This window comes from Zingiber officinale, chromosome 5A (genome assembly GCF_018446385.1).
Source record: "Zingiber officinale cultivar Zhangliang chromosome 5A, Zo_v1.1, whole genome shotgun sequence".
Classification (NCBI taxonomy): Eukaryota; Viridiplantae; Streptophyta; class Magnoliopsida; order Zingiberales; family Zingiberaceae; genus Zingiber; species Zingiber officinale.
This window is the reverse complement of record NC_055994.1, coordinates 94,943,471-94,961,182: the sequence shown is the minus strand read 5'-3', so window position 1 is coordinate 94,961,182 and position 17,712 is coordinate 94,943,471. Positions and strand designations below refer to the sequence as shown.

At 46.7% G+C, this 17,712-nt stretch overlaps 2 protein-coding genes across 3 annotated transcripts; both read left to right on the top strand.

Moving 5' to 3' along the window:
- The first annotated feature begins 134 nt into the window (after nucleotides 1–134).
- LOC121981067 (U-box domain-containing protein 44-like) lies at nucleotides 135–3,979 on the top strand. 2 transcript variants are annotated; one of them, XM_042533411.1, is made up of 3 exons: nucleotides 135–954; nucleotides 1,154–1,454; nucleotides 2,225–3,979. In XM_042533411.1, exons 1-3 carry the CDS (start codon nucleotides 223–225, stop codon nucleotides 3,685–3,687), a joined length of 2,496 nt encoding a protein of 831 aa, XP_042389345.1. In that variant the 5' UTR covers nucleotides 135–222; the 3' UTR covers nucleotides 3,688–3,979. The 2 variants fall into 2 exon arrangements, with proteins under 2 accessions (XP_042389345.1, XP_042389344.1); XM_042533410.1 differs by having other exon boundaries at nucleotides 2,222–3,979.
- A 1,232-nt stretch (nucleotides 3,980–5,211) lies between these two features.
- Nucleotides 5,212–6,102, top strand: LOC121981068 (probable calcium-binding protein CML36). The gene has a single exon (XM_042533412.1). It carries the CDS (start codon nucleotides 5,227–5,229, stop codon nucleotides 5,902–5,904), a length of 678 nt encoding a protein of 225 aa, XP_042389346.1. The 5' UTR covers nucleotides 5,212–5,226; the 3' UTR covers nucleotides 5,905–6,102.
- Nucleotides 6,103–17,712: the final 11,610 nt, after the last annotated feature.

The window sequence follows — 17,712 nt, the reverse complement described above, 5'->3', positions numbered from 1 at the left end:
CTCAATTTGAACCGGTCTTTGCCACGTCATCGTAAAGATGGGGATGACGTTGACCCGCGTCGACAAGTTCGTTTGACTTCTTCTCGTCCTCGGCTTTGCGGTCTCCAAGTGCCATCCGCTCGCTTCTGACTTCACTTCTACTTCGCCCTAATCCACCTTTATAAATCTCAACCGCCTTCCTCTCCGGTTCGCCGGAAAAGTACTTCTTCCGGCTGCGAGAGAATGGAGGACGCAGCGACTGTCGCCAGGCTTCTCTCCCGCCTCATGGACGCCGTCGACGAGGCGGCCGCCGTCGCCGCCCCTCCTGCCGATGCCGCCTCGCCCTCCTCTTCCCACCGCTGCACTGCCCCTATGTTTGTTTTCTCCTTTCTCGTCGCCCGCATTAACCCCGTCCTCCAATCCCTCCTCCTGCTCCAGCAAGAGGTCGGCGAGTTGCCGGACGCGTCGAGCAGGGTGAGCGCCCTTGAATCCCTGGGCGCCGAGCTCCGCCGCGCTCGCTCCCTCGCAGGGAGAGCATCTTCCGCCGGAGCGTCTTCCTACGCCGCCTCCGTCGCCGTGAGGTTGGTCGAGGGCGCCGCTCGATGCCTCGGGCGGGGCCTCCTCGTCTTGGCCGGCGCGTGGGCCGATGCGCCGGTGGAGATTCGGACCGAGATGGACGCGCTTCGGGGGGAGATGATGGAAGCGCGGTTTGATGGCCCAATCGAGGAGGTTGGTGGTGGCCCCGCTTTGGGCGACGCCGAAGACTTGGTCGTGCGGATTAAGAATGCGGATGAAGATGAGCTTTGGGTGGTTCTTTTTGAGATTGTGGTCCTCACGGAAGAAGGATTTGTGGGGGAAGAAGGTGGAACATTGATCCCTGCTCTGCTAAATCGATTGACTGTGACCAAGGGCGAGAACAGAGTGAAGATGATTGAGGTGCTCAGGAAGCTTGCATCGCACAGCACCGAGAACAAGGTAGGATTTTGGATACATTTATGCTCTTTCCACCCTTTGCAATCGATGTGTTTGTTATTTTGCTTCTGTGAGTTAGGATTGCACTACCCTTTGTTGCTTCCTACTATCTTTGCTAGGATATGATAAATTGTTTCTGATCATGTGATGTAGGACATCTTGTTCTCTGTATGGCATGTGTATGACATTGCTTAGCTTGCAGGAGAAAATGGCTGGTGTTGAAGCTCTTTCCACTATAGTGCGATCTTTATCGAGGAATGTTGATGAGAGTAGGGAAGCAGTGGGGCTGCTTTTGGATTTGTCTGAAGTTCTAAAAGTTCGACAAAGGATCGGTAGGATCCAAGGTTGTATGGTGATGCTTGTCACTTTGCGAAATGGGGAAGATAGCATTGCATCTGAATATGCAGGAAGGTTATTGGGTGTTTTATCAGGCAATGCTCACAATGTACTCCTTATGGCTGAGGCTGGTTACTTCAGCCCACTAGTACGATACCTAAAGGAAGGTAATTTTATGTCAATCTTCTACATGTTTTTTTTTTATCTGCTCGCATCTTTCAATTTTAGACATAAGCTACATTAAAACTGAAGAAATTCCATAGGCCTTGAATCCATGAGCCAATCATGAAACTCATAACAACTATAGAATTATAAAGAAAAGTGAATTATAACTAAAAGAGTTTCATTACATCAACATTCATCTTTTATTTTTCATGAATTTTCCACCAAATGTATTAACAATTAGGTCATAAGACATCTTAATTCTGAATAATCTTGGAGTTCAACTTAAATATATGCATGAAATAGTACCTGATATTGTTGTGCAGGAAATACATAATAGTAGTTTATTTATCTTCTTGTTGTTTATTCAATCTTGACGCGCTGCAAGTTGCTTGCAGGTGTTTTTAGGTTTTAATTAGAAAACCTGTTAGTAGCAGTCTAAATCACTATTTAAATCTCAACCAACACTGAATCATGAGAAGCTAGTACAAAGATGATTCTTTACAAGTGTAGCCTTTTTATAAATGTTCTTGAATTTGGTGGCAGAGCTTGGCATACATTCTGAAAGAGTAATTAATAACTATGAAATCCTACCATAATCTAGATTTCATCTTACGATGTGCTTTTGCCAATATGGAGAATGTCATCTGTCCATGATGAATGTCAAATTGGTTTCTGTCCAGCCTTTACAATTTGTTTAAATTTCTGAAGTTTAACATTAGTTTTTCTTCTTCTTCTGCTAACTTTATCCATTCAATTAACAATGCTTTAGCAGGTTCTGAGATGAACAAGATTCTCATGGCAAATGCAATTTCAAGAATGAAACTAACAGATCAGATAAGATCTACTCTTGGAGAAGAGGGATCCATTGAACCCCTTGTAAACATGTTCACCTCTGGCAAACTTGAAGCTAAGTTGTCTGCATTGGGCGCCTTGCGCAATCTCTCTATATTAGAAGAGAACATCAAGCGTTTGATTGATTCAGGTGCCATAGAACATTTACTTCAACTCCTATTTTCTGTCACATCAGTGCTCGTGACTCTTCGAGAACCTGCAGCTGCTATTCTTGCAAACATAGCTGAATCTGATCGGATTCTGACTAAAAAGGGTATGGCGCCACAAATGCTTTCACTTCTTAACCATTCAAGTCCTGCAATCCAGATCCATCTTTTTCAGGCACTGAATAGAATTGCAAGTCACTCCAATGCCAAAAGAATCAGAACTAAAATGAGGGAAAATGGCGCTCTGCAGCTGCTTTTACCTTTCCTAACTGAGAGTAATAATGAGATCAGAATTGCAGCCTTAAACTTACTAGTCCACATCTCCAAAGATTTTGATCCTGCCGGCGAGTGTTTTGATCAGATTGGGGTAGCACATCTGAACCTTCTAGTTAATATTATCGCAGCGTCAACATCGGATAATGAAAAATCTGCTGCTCTTGGCATACTAAGCAATCTCCCCCTCAATGACAAAAGAGTCACAGATATACTCGTGAAGGAAAATTTGCTCCCTGTTTTGATCTCTCTATTCGATACGACCATCGCAAGGACTTTAAATCCTACAAAAATGTGTTTGCTCGAGAACATTGCAGGCGTGATGGTCCGCTTCACTGTACCTTGGGATAAGAAACTGCAAAGGACATCGGCATCCCATGGTGTAATTTCTTGCTTGTTGAAGTTACTTGCATGCGGTTCTATAGTTGCCAAATCTAAAGCTGCTGTTTCACTGGGTCAGCTATCACAGAACACTGTGGCTTTGGTCAAGGTTAAGCCTGCCAGATGGTTGTGTGTTCCTTCATCATCTGAAACGTTTTGTGATGTCCATAATGGCAATTGCGTCGTGAAAACTACATTTTGTTTGGTCAAGGCCGGTGCTATGTCTCCTCTAGTACAAATTCTCCAAGGCAAAGACCGCGAAGCCGATGAGGCCGTTCTCGAAGCTTTGGCAACACTACTGAAGGATGAGATTTGGGAAAATGGAAGCAACGCGATCGAAAAGGCAACCGGAGTGCAAGCACTCGTGAGAGTCCTCGAAGTCGGTAATCTGAAGGCTCAAGAGAAAGCAATATGGATGCTGGAGAGGATCTTTCGGCTCGAAGGCCACAGAGAGAAGTACGGCGAAGCTGCTCAACTCGTTCTCATCGATCTAGCTCAGAAAGCAAATCCATCTTTAAAATCCATGATTGCGAAAATACTGGCACATCTTCAGCTATTGCAGATGCAATCAAGCTACTTCTGAAGTCCTTTGCTGCTTCAAAGGATCACACAACATGATACAATTTTGAACTTCTTAAGAAGGTACGAACACTACGACATCTTACATTACACTGTATATGTGCATTCAATTGTATTTTATTTTTTTACTCTTTGGGTGGAAAACAGCACAGTTAGGCCTATTATTCCCACTATTCTTTGAGTAGTCTTGATGGGAGGATGAATAGGATCGAAAACTGTAAGGCTGACCATGTAATTAGTTGTCCAAAAGGAACGGTAGATGACCCGGGATATAGTGCAGTAAGAATTAAGAAACACATTTTGGGGTTTTCTGTTAAAAAAATTCCAGGAAAGTAAGAAATTCATCTCGCTGAATCATTGTGTGAACTATTGTATGTACTTCCACATTTACATTGGGATCATAGACCTGAATATCTATATTATTATTATACATATATATAAAAGAGTGGTAGATGAAATGTCAGCAAATTATAAATAGACAAGTGGAGCACGACAAGTAAAAGGTGGAGAAGACAGGGACGGAGAAGGCATTTCATTAGTTAGTGATGGGGAAAAGAGAGAAGGGGCGGACCGCAAAGACAAGAGGCGACATGACACGGCGTGCACTTGCCGGAAACAGCTCGGCGGTGGGGCCGCGCGAAACCAATGCGCGTGGAGTGTCTGCCCAACCAACGCAAATCACCTTCGTCTATGGAATTCGCTCCCAAGTTTTAGCTGCTTTTATTGACCCTTGAGTTAGGCAAAGTCTCACGGAGTTCTAGAACTTTAAATTCCTAATTTATTAATAAAAAAATAATATGTCTATAAAAATTATTAAAAAATATTTTAAAAAATTAATATAATTTAATTTTTGAGTTTACCAAATTAATTGATTTTTTATAAGTTAAGTATGCTCGATCTTTCTTTTAAAAAAAATTGATCTTAATTAAAAAATAATAATATACTTAAATTTGATTATTAATCAATTGCTCAATTTTTTTTAATTGACATGATCTAACTTTTAAATCAACTTGAGATGATCAATCTGTTCTAAAAAAAATTTTCTACCAATCCTCGATAAATTAAAAAGTGTTTATGAACACAACATTCTTAGTTCATTTCTCGCTAGGAGACAAAATTTCTGATAATTCATAGTAATTGAGATTCAAATTTAAACCTTTTGATTATCGGTCTAATTATTAGATAATTGTCCAAGCAATTACTTAATTCTTGTTATATGAGTTTTAGATAGATTTGGTGTTGCCTCTGAGACTATAGTATAATGATAAGATGTTGGACTTCTCGATTTATTGTGATGTTGGACTTATCGATCTGATGTGAGCATTTCTCGATTTATTGTGATGTTATAAGAGATTCCATGTTATTTTTGAATAAAAAAGATGTTTTTGATTTTTGTGTCAGAATTATTTTATAAATTAATTTATAATATGTGAGAGAGTATTTGGTGGGACCAATTTGAATAGTGCATTGCAATAAGGGTCTGATTTTGATAAACTACTATATTATTATTACTATTAATTAATATTGTTGGTGGGAATATTCCATGCCAATCAATGCGGCGGGTAAAAAGAAATCTGCGCGCGAAGCTTCGTGGAAGCTCCCTTCCCGCCACCCTCTTCCTTTCTTTTTAACCTCCGTCGAAACCGTGGCGAAGGCGAGGAAGAGGAAGAAGAGAAGGCCGACGAAGGCGACTAGCGATTCCGCCATGAAGCTTTCCGTGCCCTCCTTCTTCGCCTCCCATTTCAAGAGGAGCGGCAAGAAGTCCTCCTCTCGTCGCTCCTCCTCCGACGCCTCCACGGACGGCGACTCCTCTACCTCCTCCTCCTCCTCCCTCTTCCACCCCCACCAAGCTGCCGCTTCCCCTTGCTCCGTCCTGCTGCCCTCCTTCACAGCCCAAGAGCTCGAGGCCGCGCTCCGCAGCCTGGGCCCCATCGACGCCGGCGGCGGCGTCGACCTCACCGAGGCCGAGCTCGCCGCGCTGTTGGCGGAGCCTTCGCCGGAGGCGGAGGAGGAGCTGCGCGAGGCCTTCGCGGTCTTCGACTCGGACGGCGACGGGAAGATCTCGGCGGAGGAGCTGAGGCGCGTGTTGGAGACGCTGGGCGACGAGGGGTGCTCCCTGGACGACTGCCGCCGGATGATCCACGGCATCGACACCGACGGCGACGGCTTCGTCTGCTTCAACGATTTCGCCCGGATGATGGACGGCCAGCGATGCTTCTGAAGTCGAGCACGGTGGGGACGTGCGCTCGCGATTGAATTGGAGAAACAAATTAAATTAAATAGGATCATTTTGTATATGATTGGAACAAAATGGACTTTAAGATTCGCTTCTCCGATGCCGATTACGATTGATTTCTTCATCATATTTTATTTTTTTAAAGAAAGTTTATAATAAACTGTTGATGTGATAGCTGATAAACAGATTGCGTGTTCGGTTTCTCATCTTTTACTGATCAATTTTTTCAGTTTTTATTGGTTTATTCGAATCGAACTTAACTTTCAATTACTGAAAGTCCTTAGCAAACTTTGCATAGACTCAATTGTGATGCACAAAGTTACAGCAATGAAGAACAGATCGACACTAATGTCAAGAAATTCAAGAAAAATCACCTTTATAGTTTATCACATCTATCAACAGGTTGTTAGACAATAAATGCCATCCAAAAACAATGATCTTAAGCAACACGATGAATAAGCATTCTAAGAAAAACATATGAGCGTAAGTATTGAAGAAGTTGTTCTAATTTTCAATTCTACTTCTTCTTTTGCCTTCTGATCCTGTTCTAATGAGGAAAGTTAGAAAGTTAGGGATGAGACGACTATTGACGGGAGAAAATTTTCAATCTTACAAAACAAAATCAAACTAGAGAAAAGATCCTTGACGTTGGCGCTCTGACGCTCAAGTTAGAATCAGGAAGAGAAAATGAGTAATCAAGAAATAGATAAATCTTACATTTCCTCATATCTGGTGCTCCTGTCGGGAATCTGAGAAGACGGGATTGTTGAAATGACGCGGCTCGAATGTTGACCGCATCTCCATGACCCGAATGGTGAGCTGTCTTTTGTGTTGACCAAGTCGCCAGAAGATCTCCGGTCAACAGTACCTGTAGCCAGCGATCAGGTTGCCCCGGTCTCTGATACCCCGATGCTCGAGGCGGGTCCAATGAGTATATAAGCAGCCAAATAATAATAGAATAAAAAAATAAACACAGGATGAGTACAGTGACGTACCTTGACCCCGGGAGACATCCTCGAATTGATCAGTGAGCTGGTCGCGATGCTGATCGAGTCGTCGCAACCCTGAAAAGTAGACGAATATGAGGCAGCTGAGGAGCCGAGTCTGAGGACAACGACATGGATTCCGGTGCAGCATGGATCTAAGAGGCGACATGTCGGCCGAAATATGATGACGACTCCTGAGCTGGAATACTACAGCGGCTCGCGGGCCGGGACACGACACGCATGCCGGATAATACAAGTAACTCACAATCACAATAGAAATACAAAACACGATGACTCGATGGCTAGAACACGACACACAAAGCATAACACAGATCAAGGAGGCAGAGTGCAATAGCAGCGGCCCGAAGGCCGAATCAGCGGTGGCACCGACGGAGGTCGTGGGTCGGCTGGTGGCTATCTCTAGGGGTGGCATCGAAGGGCGGCAGCGGCGGGAGGCACCAGCGGCCTACCGGGGGCCACTGGAGGAGGTGCCGACGGCTGCGGGAGGCGCCGACGACGATTGGAGGATGCGTCAATGCCCGCTGGAGGCGGCGGGTGAGGCAGCGGCGCCCGCCGGAGGCAGCGGAGATGCTCCTCAGCGACGTTAGCGTTGAAGGGGGGAGGAGGTAGCGGAGAGGAAAGCAGCTGCCAGCGTCAATGGCTCCCAGCAGCTGCGATGACAGTGAACGGAAGCAAGTGGGCGACCGCTCGCCGAAGGAGCGACAGTGGCGTCGGAGGTGGGAGGTGACCTGGCAGCGCTGACAACCCGGGAGGCGTCGACATAGGGGAGTCGATGGTGTGCGTGAGGGCAAAGGGGGCTGCTGCCCGCACGGTGGGAGATGATGGCGAGACGCGTCCTGGTGGCCGGCTACGATGGATGCTGTGGCAGACACCGACTGGGAGAGGAAGAGAGGAGAGGGGAGAGAAAAGCAGGGGGGACCTCGCTAGCCAGAGATGGCTGGTGCCGGGATGCTGAGTAGGAGCGACATCGAGGGCAGAGTCGAGGACGAACCAGGCGAAGGTAGCAGTTCCAAACCTCTGTGCTCGGCGGCGACCCCCACATACAAGCACCAAGCCCCCCTCCCTTTGACGCATGAACAAGGCACCTTAAAGCCCTAAATCATCAAATGACAGAAATAGCCCCCCCTCTCCATAATCTCCCTTATACCCTTATGATACATCCGCATCACAAGCCTCCTCCTCAAGTCTAATCGAAGGAGGCGTGAGTTCGACTGACTGGACAGTCTATCGCCAAAGCTGAATCACTCTCGATAACAGAGTCAAATTGATGAACCCCTCGTATAATGTCACGCCAGCGATCGCTATAGTAATTGTGTCGCACGAGAGATGGTGGCGATGCTGAGCGAACTACGAAAAATAGTACCAAGTCGATAACCAGACAGATGTCGAGCAAGCAACAAGTAGGATGCCGAGCGAGCAACCAAGAAAGTGTCGACCGAGCAATTGGAAGGATATCGATCACGTGGAGACGCTGAGCGAGCCGTGCCACGTGCGCGATCGAGAGGATGCCGACCAATGGATCAGGAGAATGCAAACCGAGCCCCCGAAAAATATCAACCGGATGATCGTAAAATGCAACCGGGCAACCTGAGAATGTCGATCGAGTGATCGTAAAATGCTGACCGAGCAACTATAAGGATGTCGGATAATATAAGCGAGTGGCTAAGTAGACGGTCAGGTGATAAGGATCAGGCGACTGCAAAGTGTCGACCGAGCGACGAAAAATAGTGCCGAGCGGATGCTAAGCAAGCTATCGGGCGAACGCCAAGTGAGCATCTGGACGAATACCGAGCGAGAGCCGTAGCAGCAATGGGCAGGAGTGGAGCCCGAAAACTGAGCGGGAGCATAGCCCATGAAATCGAATACGCATAGAAACAAAAGTCGTGAGCCAAACAGGCGCATCGCCCGTGAACTGAACTAGAGTGTAGCCCGTGAATCGAAGGCGCATGGAAACGAAAGTCCTGAGCCAAACGGGTGCATCACTCGTGAATTGCACTGGAGTGTAGCCCGTGAGTCGAAGACGGATGGAAGCGAAAGTCATGAGCTGAACAGACACAGAGCCTATGAGATATTCTGGTCTGAAACCAGTGGAGATACTCTTGTCAGCGACCATCTGAGATAGCTCGATCCCAAATGGGGAAGATAAGATGCTCTGATATAACTGGTCCAAGACCAGTGACGACCGCTCGACCCTGAACGGTGAAGATAGGGCATATGATATGCTGGTCCGCGACCAATGAAGATCGTTCGACCCCGAACGGGGGAGATATGAGATCCGATAAGACTGGTCTGAGACCAGTGACAACCACTCGACCCCGAACAAGGGAGATATGAGATCCGATAAGACTGGTCCGAGACCAGTGACGACCGCTCAATCCCGAACGAGGGAGATATGAGATCCGATAAGACTGGTCCGAGACCAGTGACGACCGCTCGACCCCGAACGGGGGAGATATGAGATCCGATAAGACTGGTCCGAGACTAGTGACGATCACTCAATCCCGAACGAGGGAGATATGAGATCCGATAAGACTGGTCTGAGACCAGTGACGATCGCTCGACCCCGAACGGGGGAGTTTTGAGATCCGATAAGACTGGTCCGAGACCAGTGGCGACTGCTCAACCCCGAACGAGGGAAATATGAGATCCGATAAGATTGGTCCTAAACTAGTGACGATCGCTCGACCCTGAATGAGAGAGATAGAATATCTGATAAGATTGGTCCGTGACCAGTGAAAACCGCTCGACCCCGAACGGGGGAGATATGAGATCCAATAAGATTGGTCCGAGACCAGTGACGACCGTTCGACCCTGAACGGGGGAGATATGAGATCCGATAAGACTGGTCCGAGACCAATGACGACCTTCATAGGGGTTTAACGTCGCCGCTCAACGGTCTTCAAAGGGTTTAATGTCGCCGCTCGACGGTCTTCACAGGGGTTTAACGTCGTCGCTCGACGGTCTTCACAGGGGTTTATAGTCGCCGCTCGACTTCTAGAGCCTGTGGCTCTAATATAACTCAAACTCGGTCGATCAGCGCGGGAGTCTCTGACTTTGAGTTTGTGGCTCTAATATAATATAATCCCGGCCGATCGACACGGGAGTCTTCGACATTGAGCCCGTGGCTCTAATATAATATAATCCCGGCTGATCGACACGGAAGTTTTCGACATTGAGCTTGTGTCTCTAATATAATATAATCCCGGTCGATCGACACGGAAGTCTTCAACATTGAGCTCGTGACTCTAATATAATATAATCTCGGCTGATCGGCACGGGAGTCTTCGACATTCAGCCCCCGTAGCTTTAATATAATATAATCCCGGCCGATCGACACGGAAGTTTTCGACATTGAGCTCGTGTCTCTAATATAATATAATCCCGGCCGATCGGCACGGAAGTCTTCGACATTGAGCCTGTGACTCTAATATAATATAATCTCGGCCGATCGGCACAAGAGTCCTCGACATTGAGCCCACGACTTTAATATAATATAATCCCGGCCGATCGGCACGAGAGTTCTCGACATTGAGCCCGCGACTCTAATATAATATAATCCAGGCCGATCGGCATGAGAGTCTTCAACATTGAGCCCGTGGCTCTAATATAATATAATCCTGACCGATCGGTGCGGGAGTCTTCGACATTGAGCTCGTGACTCTAATATAATATAATCCCGACCTATCGGTAAGGGAGTCTTTGACATTGAGCCCGCGACTCTAATATAATATAATCCCGGCTGATCGGCATGGAAGTCTTCGACATTGAGCCCATGGCTCTAATATAATATAATATAATCCCAGTCGATCGGCACGGGAGTCTTCGACATTGAGTCTGTGACTCTAATATAATATAATCTCCGTCAATCGATACGGGAGTTTTCGATCGGGGAACTATGACAAATCCTATGACCGAAAGAGAAAATATAACGGAAAAATTGACCTGCCAACCAGCAGAGAATCTGACTCAATACCTCGACTCCCGAATACCCGTGGAGTGAGGAGAACATGATATGCTCGTCGAAACCCACCATGGTCATAAGTATAACAGAATTTTCCGGCGTCGTCCACCATCACGTTCCAGATTAGGCGGAGTTCCCACAGACGTCGCCAATTATGTTCCTGTCGGGAATTTGAGAAGACGGGACTGTCGGAATGACGTGGCTAAAATGTTGACCACATCTCCATGACCCGGATGGTGAGCTGTCTTCTGTATTGACCAAGTCATAGGAAGACCTCTGGTCAGCAGTACTTGTAACCAGCGACCGAGTTGCCCCGGCCTCTGATACCCCAATGCTCGAGATGGGTCCAACGAATATATAAGTAGCCGAATAATAATAGAACAACGAAATAAACACAGGATGAGTACAGTGACGTACCCTGGCCTCGGGGGCGCCCTCGGATGGATTGGTGAGCTGGTCGCGATGTTGATCGAGTCGTCGCGGCCCTGAAGAGTAGACGAATGTGAGGCAGCTGAGGAGTCGGGTTTGGGGGTGACGACATGGAATCCGATGTAGCATGGATCTAAGAGGCGCCATGTCGACCGAAATATAACGACGACTCCTGAGCCGGAATACTACAACGGCTCGCAGATCGGGACACGACACGCAGATCGGATAATACCAGTAACTCAATCACAATAGAAATACAAAACACAGTGACTCGATAGCCAAAACATGACGCACAAAGCATAACACAAATCAGGGAGGCTGAGTGCAACAGTAGCGACCCGAAGGCCGATTCAGCGATGGTGCCGACGGAGGCCGTGGGTCGGCCGGTGGCTGTCACTAGGGGTGGCATCGGAGGGCAACAGCGTCGAGAGGCACTGGCGGCCTACTGGGGGTCGCTGGAGGAGGTGTCAACAGCTGCGAGAGGCATCGGCGACGACTGGAAGATGTGTCAGTGCTTGCTGGAGGCGGCGGCGCCCGCCGGAGGCAGCAACGCTGCTCCTCAGCGGCGTCCGCATCGAAGGGGAGAGGAGGTAGCGGAGAGGAAAGCAGCTGCCAGCGTCAATGGCTCCCAGCAGTTGCCAGCGTCAATGAACGGAAGCGAGGGGGCGACCGCTCGTCGGAGAAGGAGCGGTGGTGGCGTCGGAGGTGGGAGGCGACCTGGCAGCGCTGACAACCCGGGAAGCGTCGACATAGGGGAGTCGATGGCGTGCGTGAGGCCAAAGGGGACTACTGCTCGCGTGGTGGGAGACGATGGCGAGGCGCATCCTGGTGGTCGGCTACGATGGATGCTGCGACAGACGCAGGCTGGGAGAGGAACAGAGGAGAGGGGAGAGAAAAGCAGGGGTGACCTCACTAGTCAGAGATGGTCGGTGCCGGGGATGCTGAGTAGGAGCGACGTTGAGGGCGGAGGTGGCGGAGGCAACAGCTCCAAACCTCTGTGCTCGGCGGCGGCCCCCCATCCAAGCACCAAGCCCCCTCCCTTTGACGCATGAACAGGGCACCTTAAAGCCCTAAGCCATCAAATGATAGAAATATCCCCCCCCCTCTCTCTCCATAATCTCCCTTATACCCTTATGATACATCCGCATCACCTGCGTACCCTTTTATACTTTTTTTGTGATCGTTTATCTGTTATTATTTAATGATATTAATTGTCAGAGAAAGACTTCTTTGTCTTGACTTTCGTGCATTAATGATAGATGGAGTGTACTTCTTTGTTTTGTCTTTTTCATATTTAATGATGAACGGAATATTCTCTTTTGTTTTCTCGTCCCCTCCTGTGTAATGTCATTCCTTGCACTGGGCGGGCGGTCCGAGCGGCTCGTTTTCCAGCTGATTGAAATAATCGACTATGGGTTTGTCCATTCGTCCGACCGGTCCATGATATCCATTCGTCTAACCGGTCGAATGATTCGCTCGGCCACTCCTTTGTCGACCGGGATAACTAGACAGCCACCTTTGGCCGAGGTGCTTTCCGTAAGCCCAGGCGTTGACCGCCTTGACTTTGACCGACACCGTGTCAATTGACCTGTGATAGGTGGACTCCCCTTTATCGCCACATCACAAGTCTCCCCCTCAAGTCTAGTCGAATGAGGTTATATGTCCGACTGACTGGACAACTGGTTTCCTTAGCGATTTCTACGTCTAATCGGAGTGTTCGGTCCCTAGTATATGATCGACGCATCAACCAACGTCGGTCGGTCGTTGTCTAAGCATGATAAATGGACGATCGGCCCGGTAACTCGTTCTCTATGCAGAGTGGGACGATGAGCGACAATATTTCGAGAATTCTCTAAATGCACTTCTTCAAGTGAGCGCGGTCGTTGCCGACATCATCCATATTTCTTAAAGTCCGTGCAAATCCTTGACAATTATGGCCGAGCACGCAGCCATCCCTTTCAATTAAGTTCATTAAATGTTGTCCGGTAACATCATGCCACGTGTCCTTCTTTCTATCGTCGCACGCCTGACAAAACAGACAGATATCCTCTACTGACGTGACTAGCGCCTTTTCGAATTCCACGGTCAGATCTTCTTCTACGTTTTCGAAACCTTGGATCAGACGATTGAGAGTGATCAGCCGTGAGGTTTATAAGGCTCGCATGTGTCGTCATCTTCTCCACTTTGTGCCTTCGTCTTCGAGCTTCACCGCTGTAGCATTCCGCTTCTTCTCCGATGGTCTCCATGTACTCCAGTGGTCTCCCTGTAACTTTCTTTGATCGATTCGATTTAGTATTCGTTTATCGTTCATCTTCAATCTTGTTCTTTCGTTCTCTTGATGGCAAGCTCATCTCAACCTCCCGCCGTCCTTCGACTCTGGTACACTTCCATTGAGTATAGGTTCGACATAGGTGATGAGGAGAGTTTGAGGTCTGCATATGAAATTCTTCCTAACTATCAAATTGGTCTTCCCTATTCCTTTGACCATCCGAACGAACGACCGCCCGATTTCGTAATATTTTTTAGGGACCAATTTACCATTGGCCTGCGGTTTCTGATCCATCCTTTCTTTTCTGTTGTTTGTAAATATTTTCGTATTTCTCTCCAACTAATGTCGAACTCCTTTCAGCTGTTGTGCGGGGTCGTCGTTCTGTTCCGCCTGCACAGCATTCCCTTCACTCCTCGGTTCTTTCACTATTTCTATTACCCCAAACTGTCTGAGCCAGGAACTTTTCTGTTCTAAGCCTGAGTTGGTCTAGTCTTCTTTGACAAGATGTCGTCCTCCAACAAGCATTGAAAGGATTACAACTTTTTCGTTTGCCTTCTCGAGTGGTCGGAGTTCCCGACCAGATGACAATTAGAGGCGCCGAACCCTCCAGAGCTCAAGAAATACAAAAGCCGATACGACTACCTCCACGCAGCTTCACAATTGGACAGGCAAAAATACCATATCCACAAATTGCTGCATGAGGGAGTCCTCTACGTGTTCGGCTTGAGCTCGATCCGCACGAAACTCCCGACCAACTTAGGTATGCTCTTTGTTGTCCTTCTCATTGAATCTAACTAATTGTTTCTCCATTTTTGCAGCTCACATAATGCTAAGGGCACGTTTGTCCAGCAAAACCAAACTTGCGGACGCAGAGATCAACACTGCGACCGTGGCTGAGTTGGAGAGTCGCGGTTTGTAGCCGATCAGCTCACAAGAAGACCTGCTTGGAGAGAGTGAGGGAGCGCCAGCCCTAGTGAGCGAAGGGATAGCCAGTCGGACGCCCAGCGATGGAGCGGTTGGTGCATCGAATCCTCCCTCCGCACGACTACCGATGATTCCAGTTGAGGGGGTGTCGGACTCAACCTCTTCTGAGGAGCCACTGATAAGCCATAAGAGGCGTCGGGCGGAGACTACATCGCGATCCGCTTCTTCTATGGTAAGGACCCCCACCAGAACTAGCCCGCGCCTTCCTTCCGCCGAGCAAGTTGAAACCTCGACGCTAGCTCCCGCTATGGTGATTGTTCCCCCTACATAATCTGATTAGACACCATCCCTATTCGATCTGCCACAGGGAACTATTTACACGCCACCAGTTGCTTTCATGTCGCCGCCATCGAAGATTCAAAAGTTTGGCATCCGACCGGGATCAATGTCTCGCCTGTCCGGCAGAGCAACCTTGACCCAATCAGCCTATAGTTGTCGGCGCCACATAACGATGGTTATCCATCTCCCGACTACGGAATGGCATGAGTCGGACGTCGCTGACTCCCAAGCCCCCGAGCACCAAATAATCATTAAGGAGCCGCTCGCACATATATGGACTAACGCCCGAGCCCGTGCAGCGGTCATGCCTCCGAGGGCGCCTGTGGACAGTCATACCCAGATGCCCACTAGGGTAAGTTTTTGTATGTTATTAATTTATCTCCGATCGACTTTTATAATTTCTTGGTTCCTCGCAGTATTGGGTGGAGAGTCTAACCATGTGTCAAACGCTTGCTTTTTTGGAGCAAAATATTAAGCAACTAAGAGCGTTGAGCGGTCAATCATCTGCTTCTCAGCTGCAGCTAGAGCAGATGAATGCTGAGATGACTCAACTAAGAGTCGATCTAGCCAAGAGCACCGAGTAGCTAGAGGCGGAGAAGGGAAAAAATGCCGAGCATGCCACCCAATTAGCTCGGCTTAATAAACAGGCCAACACCTTTGAATCCAAAATTCATTTGGCCAACACTAGAAACTCTGAGCTATTAAAGATCTGGAGATCAAAAATAAAGAATTTCAGGTGTTGACCCAGAACTTGAAGGAAGTTGAGGCTACCCTAAAGGTAGAGTGGCCGAGCAGACTACCGCGAAAACCTAGCTCGCTGTAAAAGATAAGGAGCTAGCGGCGATGAAGGTAGAGTTGGACGCCTCCTGAACTGCCTTAGAGACTTATCAGGAGGCTGAGTCAAGTAGGTTCGAGCTCATGAAGCGATCCTACATCCGCTCGGATGCTTTTAATGACAAGATCGCCGATCAGGCACTTCGTCTGTTCGACCTTGCGATCGACGGGACGCTCGGCCAACTCAAGGAAGACGGCTACCTCCCCACCGCTCTGTCAAGCAAGGTTATCAGTCGGGACAAGCTAACTAAGTCGCTGGCTCTACCGCTAATGAAGACAAGGGTTTAAGGTCGTCACTCGACCGCTAATGAAGACAAAGGTTTAAGGTCGTCATTCGACCGCTGATGAAGACATCGACCGCTGATGAAGACAAGGATTTAAGGTCGTCGCTCGACTGCTGATAGAGACAAGGGTTTAAGTGTTGGTTGCTACTCAGAATACCGTACCAGTTCCCCTGTACAAAAATTTTGTACAAGTTCTGAACCATTCCTAACAACCTATTGTGTTCTTTAGAAATTAAATTTGGAATTGCAAACAAAACTTATCATTATTGATTTCAAATTCAACTTATCTGTTCTTAGTGGTTAAGACTTGGATCGCAAACGATGCTTAACATTATTGATCCAAATCCACCCATGTTATAAATTCAATTAAATATTAATTTCAGAGATCGACTTCCAAGTTAAACATGGCGAGACACTAGGCCTTCTTAGGTATGGGAGCATCCACCACTTCCTAGACAAAGCCTTTCAATAAAATTTAATATTTAATTTCCTTATAGTAACCCTAGGTTTAATCAAAAAGAACAATCGAATCACAAGTTCGAAAAACAAAAGAAACACAATCGAAAATATAAATTCGATAACCTAGATTCATTAGCCTCTTGTGTTTAGTATTTCAAGATCTAAATAAAAGGATGAACTAATTATGATACGGAAACTAATAACTAGTTATACCTTTTATAACTTATAGACCTCACAATCTTCTGTCATATTCCTCTTCTTATTTCGGACGTCATGTGGGCGACGATCTACCGAGACGAAAATCCACCCAAGACTCCTTCTCCTTGCAAGTTTCGACCACCAACAATCTCCTAGAGATGAAGAACTTCAGCCACCAACCAAGCTCCAAGGGATGCTAGGAAACAATGCCTCCTATTTCTTCTTCTTCTCCAAGAAAAATCCGGCCACCAAGATCTCTCTAAGATGATGATGTCGCCGGCCTTAAGAAGAATAGGGGAAGAGGAAGAAGAGAGGGTCAGCTACCACAAGGAAGAAAGGAATAATAGAAGATAGATTGTTATGAGGTGAGGCACCCCTACCCTCTCTTTTATATTCCTTAGTCTTGGCAAATAAGAAAAGTTTTAATTAAAACTTTCTTAATTTCCTTGCCAAAGAAAAGGAAAATTTAATTAAAAATTCCTTTTATTTATTAATGTGGCCGCCCCTACAACTCTTTCAAATAAGGAAAGTTTTAAACACAAAATTAAAACTTCCAAATTTGTTTCCGGAAATTTTAAAATAAAAATTTCTCTTTTAAAAATTTCTTTCATGGTTGGTTATAAAAGGAAACTTTTATAAATTAAAATCTCTCTATTAAAACATATGGATGATTTATAAAAAAAAAAATCTCTAAAATTAAAATCTTCCTTTTAACTACAAATAAGGAAAGATATTAAATTTTTCACTTAATCTTTTGTAGAAAGATATAAAAAGAAATATTTAAATTTTAAACTCTCTCTTTTAAAACCATGATATTCACATAAGAAAATATTTTAAAAAAAATTAAAATCCCTTTTAATTTAATTATGACCGACCACCTAAGCTTGAGTTCAAACTAGGGCCGCCACCTACCTGTCCCATCTAACCATGATTTGGCCGACCCTAGCTTGGGCTCCAAGCTAAGCTTGGTCGGCCACCTTAAGATGGGTAAGAAGGTGGGTATGGGTGGATATAACACTTTATAATTAAAAGGCTATGACAGGGACGGAGAGGAGGAATTGATTTTTGGTCTCCCGATGAACTTGAGTT

Coding starts and splice junctions, on each gene's coding strand:
- LOC121981067 (XM_042533410.1), top strand. CDS start 223: ATGGAGGACGCAGCGACTGTCGCCAGGCTTCTCTCCCGCCTCATGGAC. Junction 955..1,153: donor CGCACAGCACCGAGAACAAG/GTAGGATTTTGG, acceptor CTTAGCTTGCAG/GAGAAAATGGCTGGTGTTGA. Junction 1,455..2,221: donor AGTACGATACCTAAAGGAAG/GTAATTTTATGT, acceptor ACAATGCTTTAG/CAGGTTCTGAGATGAACAAG.
- LOC121981068 (XM_042533412.1), top strand. CDS start 5,227: ATGCCAATCAATGCGGCGGGTAAAAAGAAATCTGCGCGCGAAGCTTCG.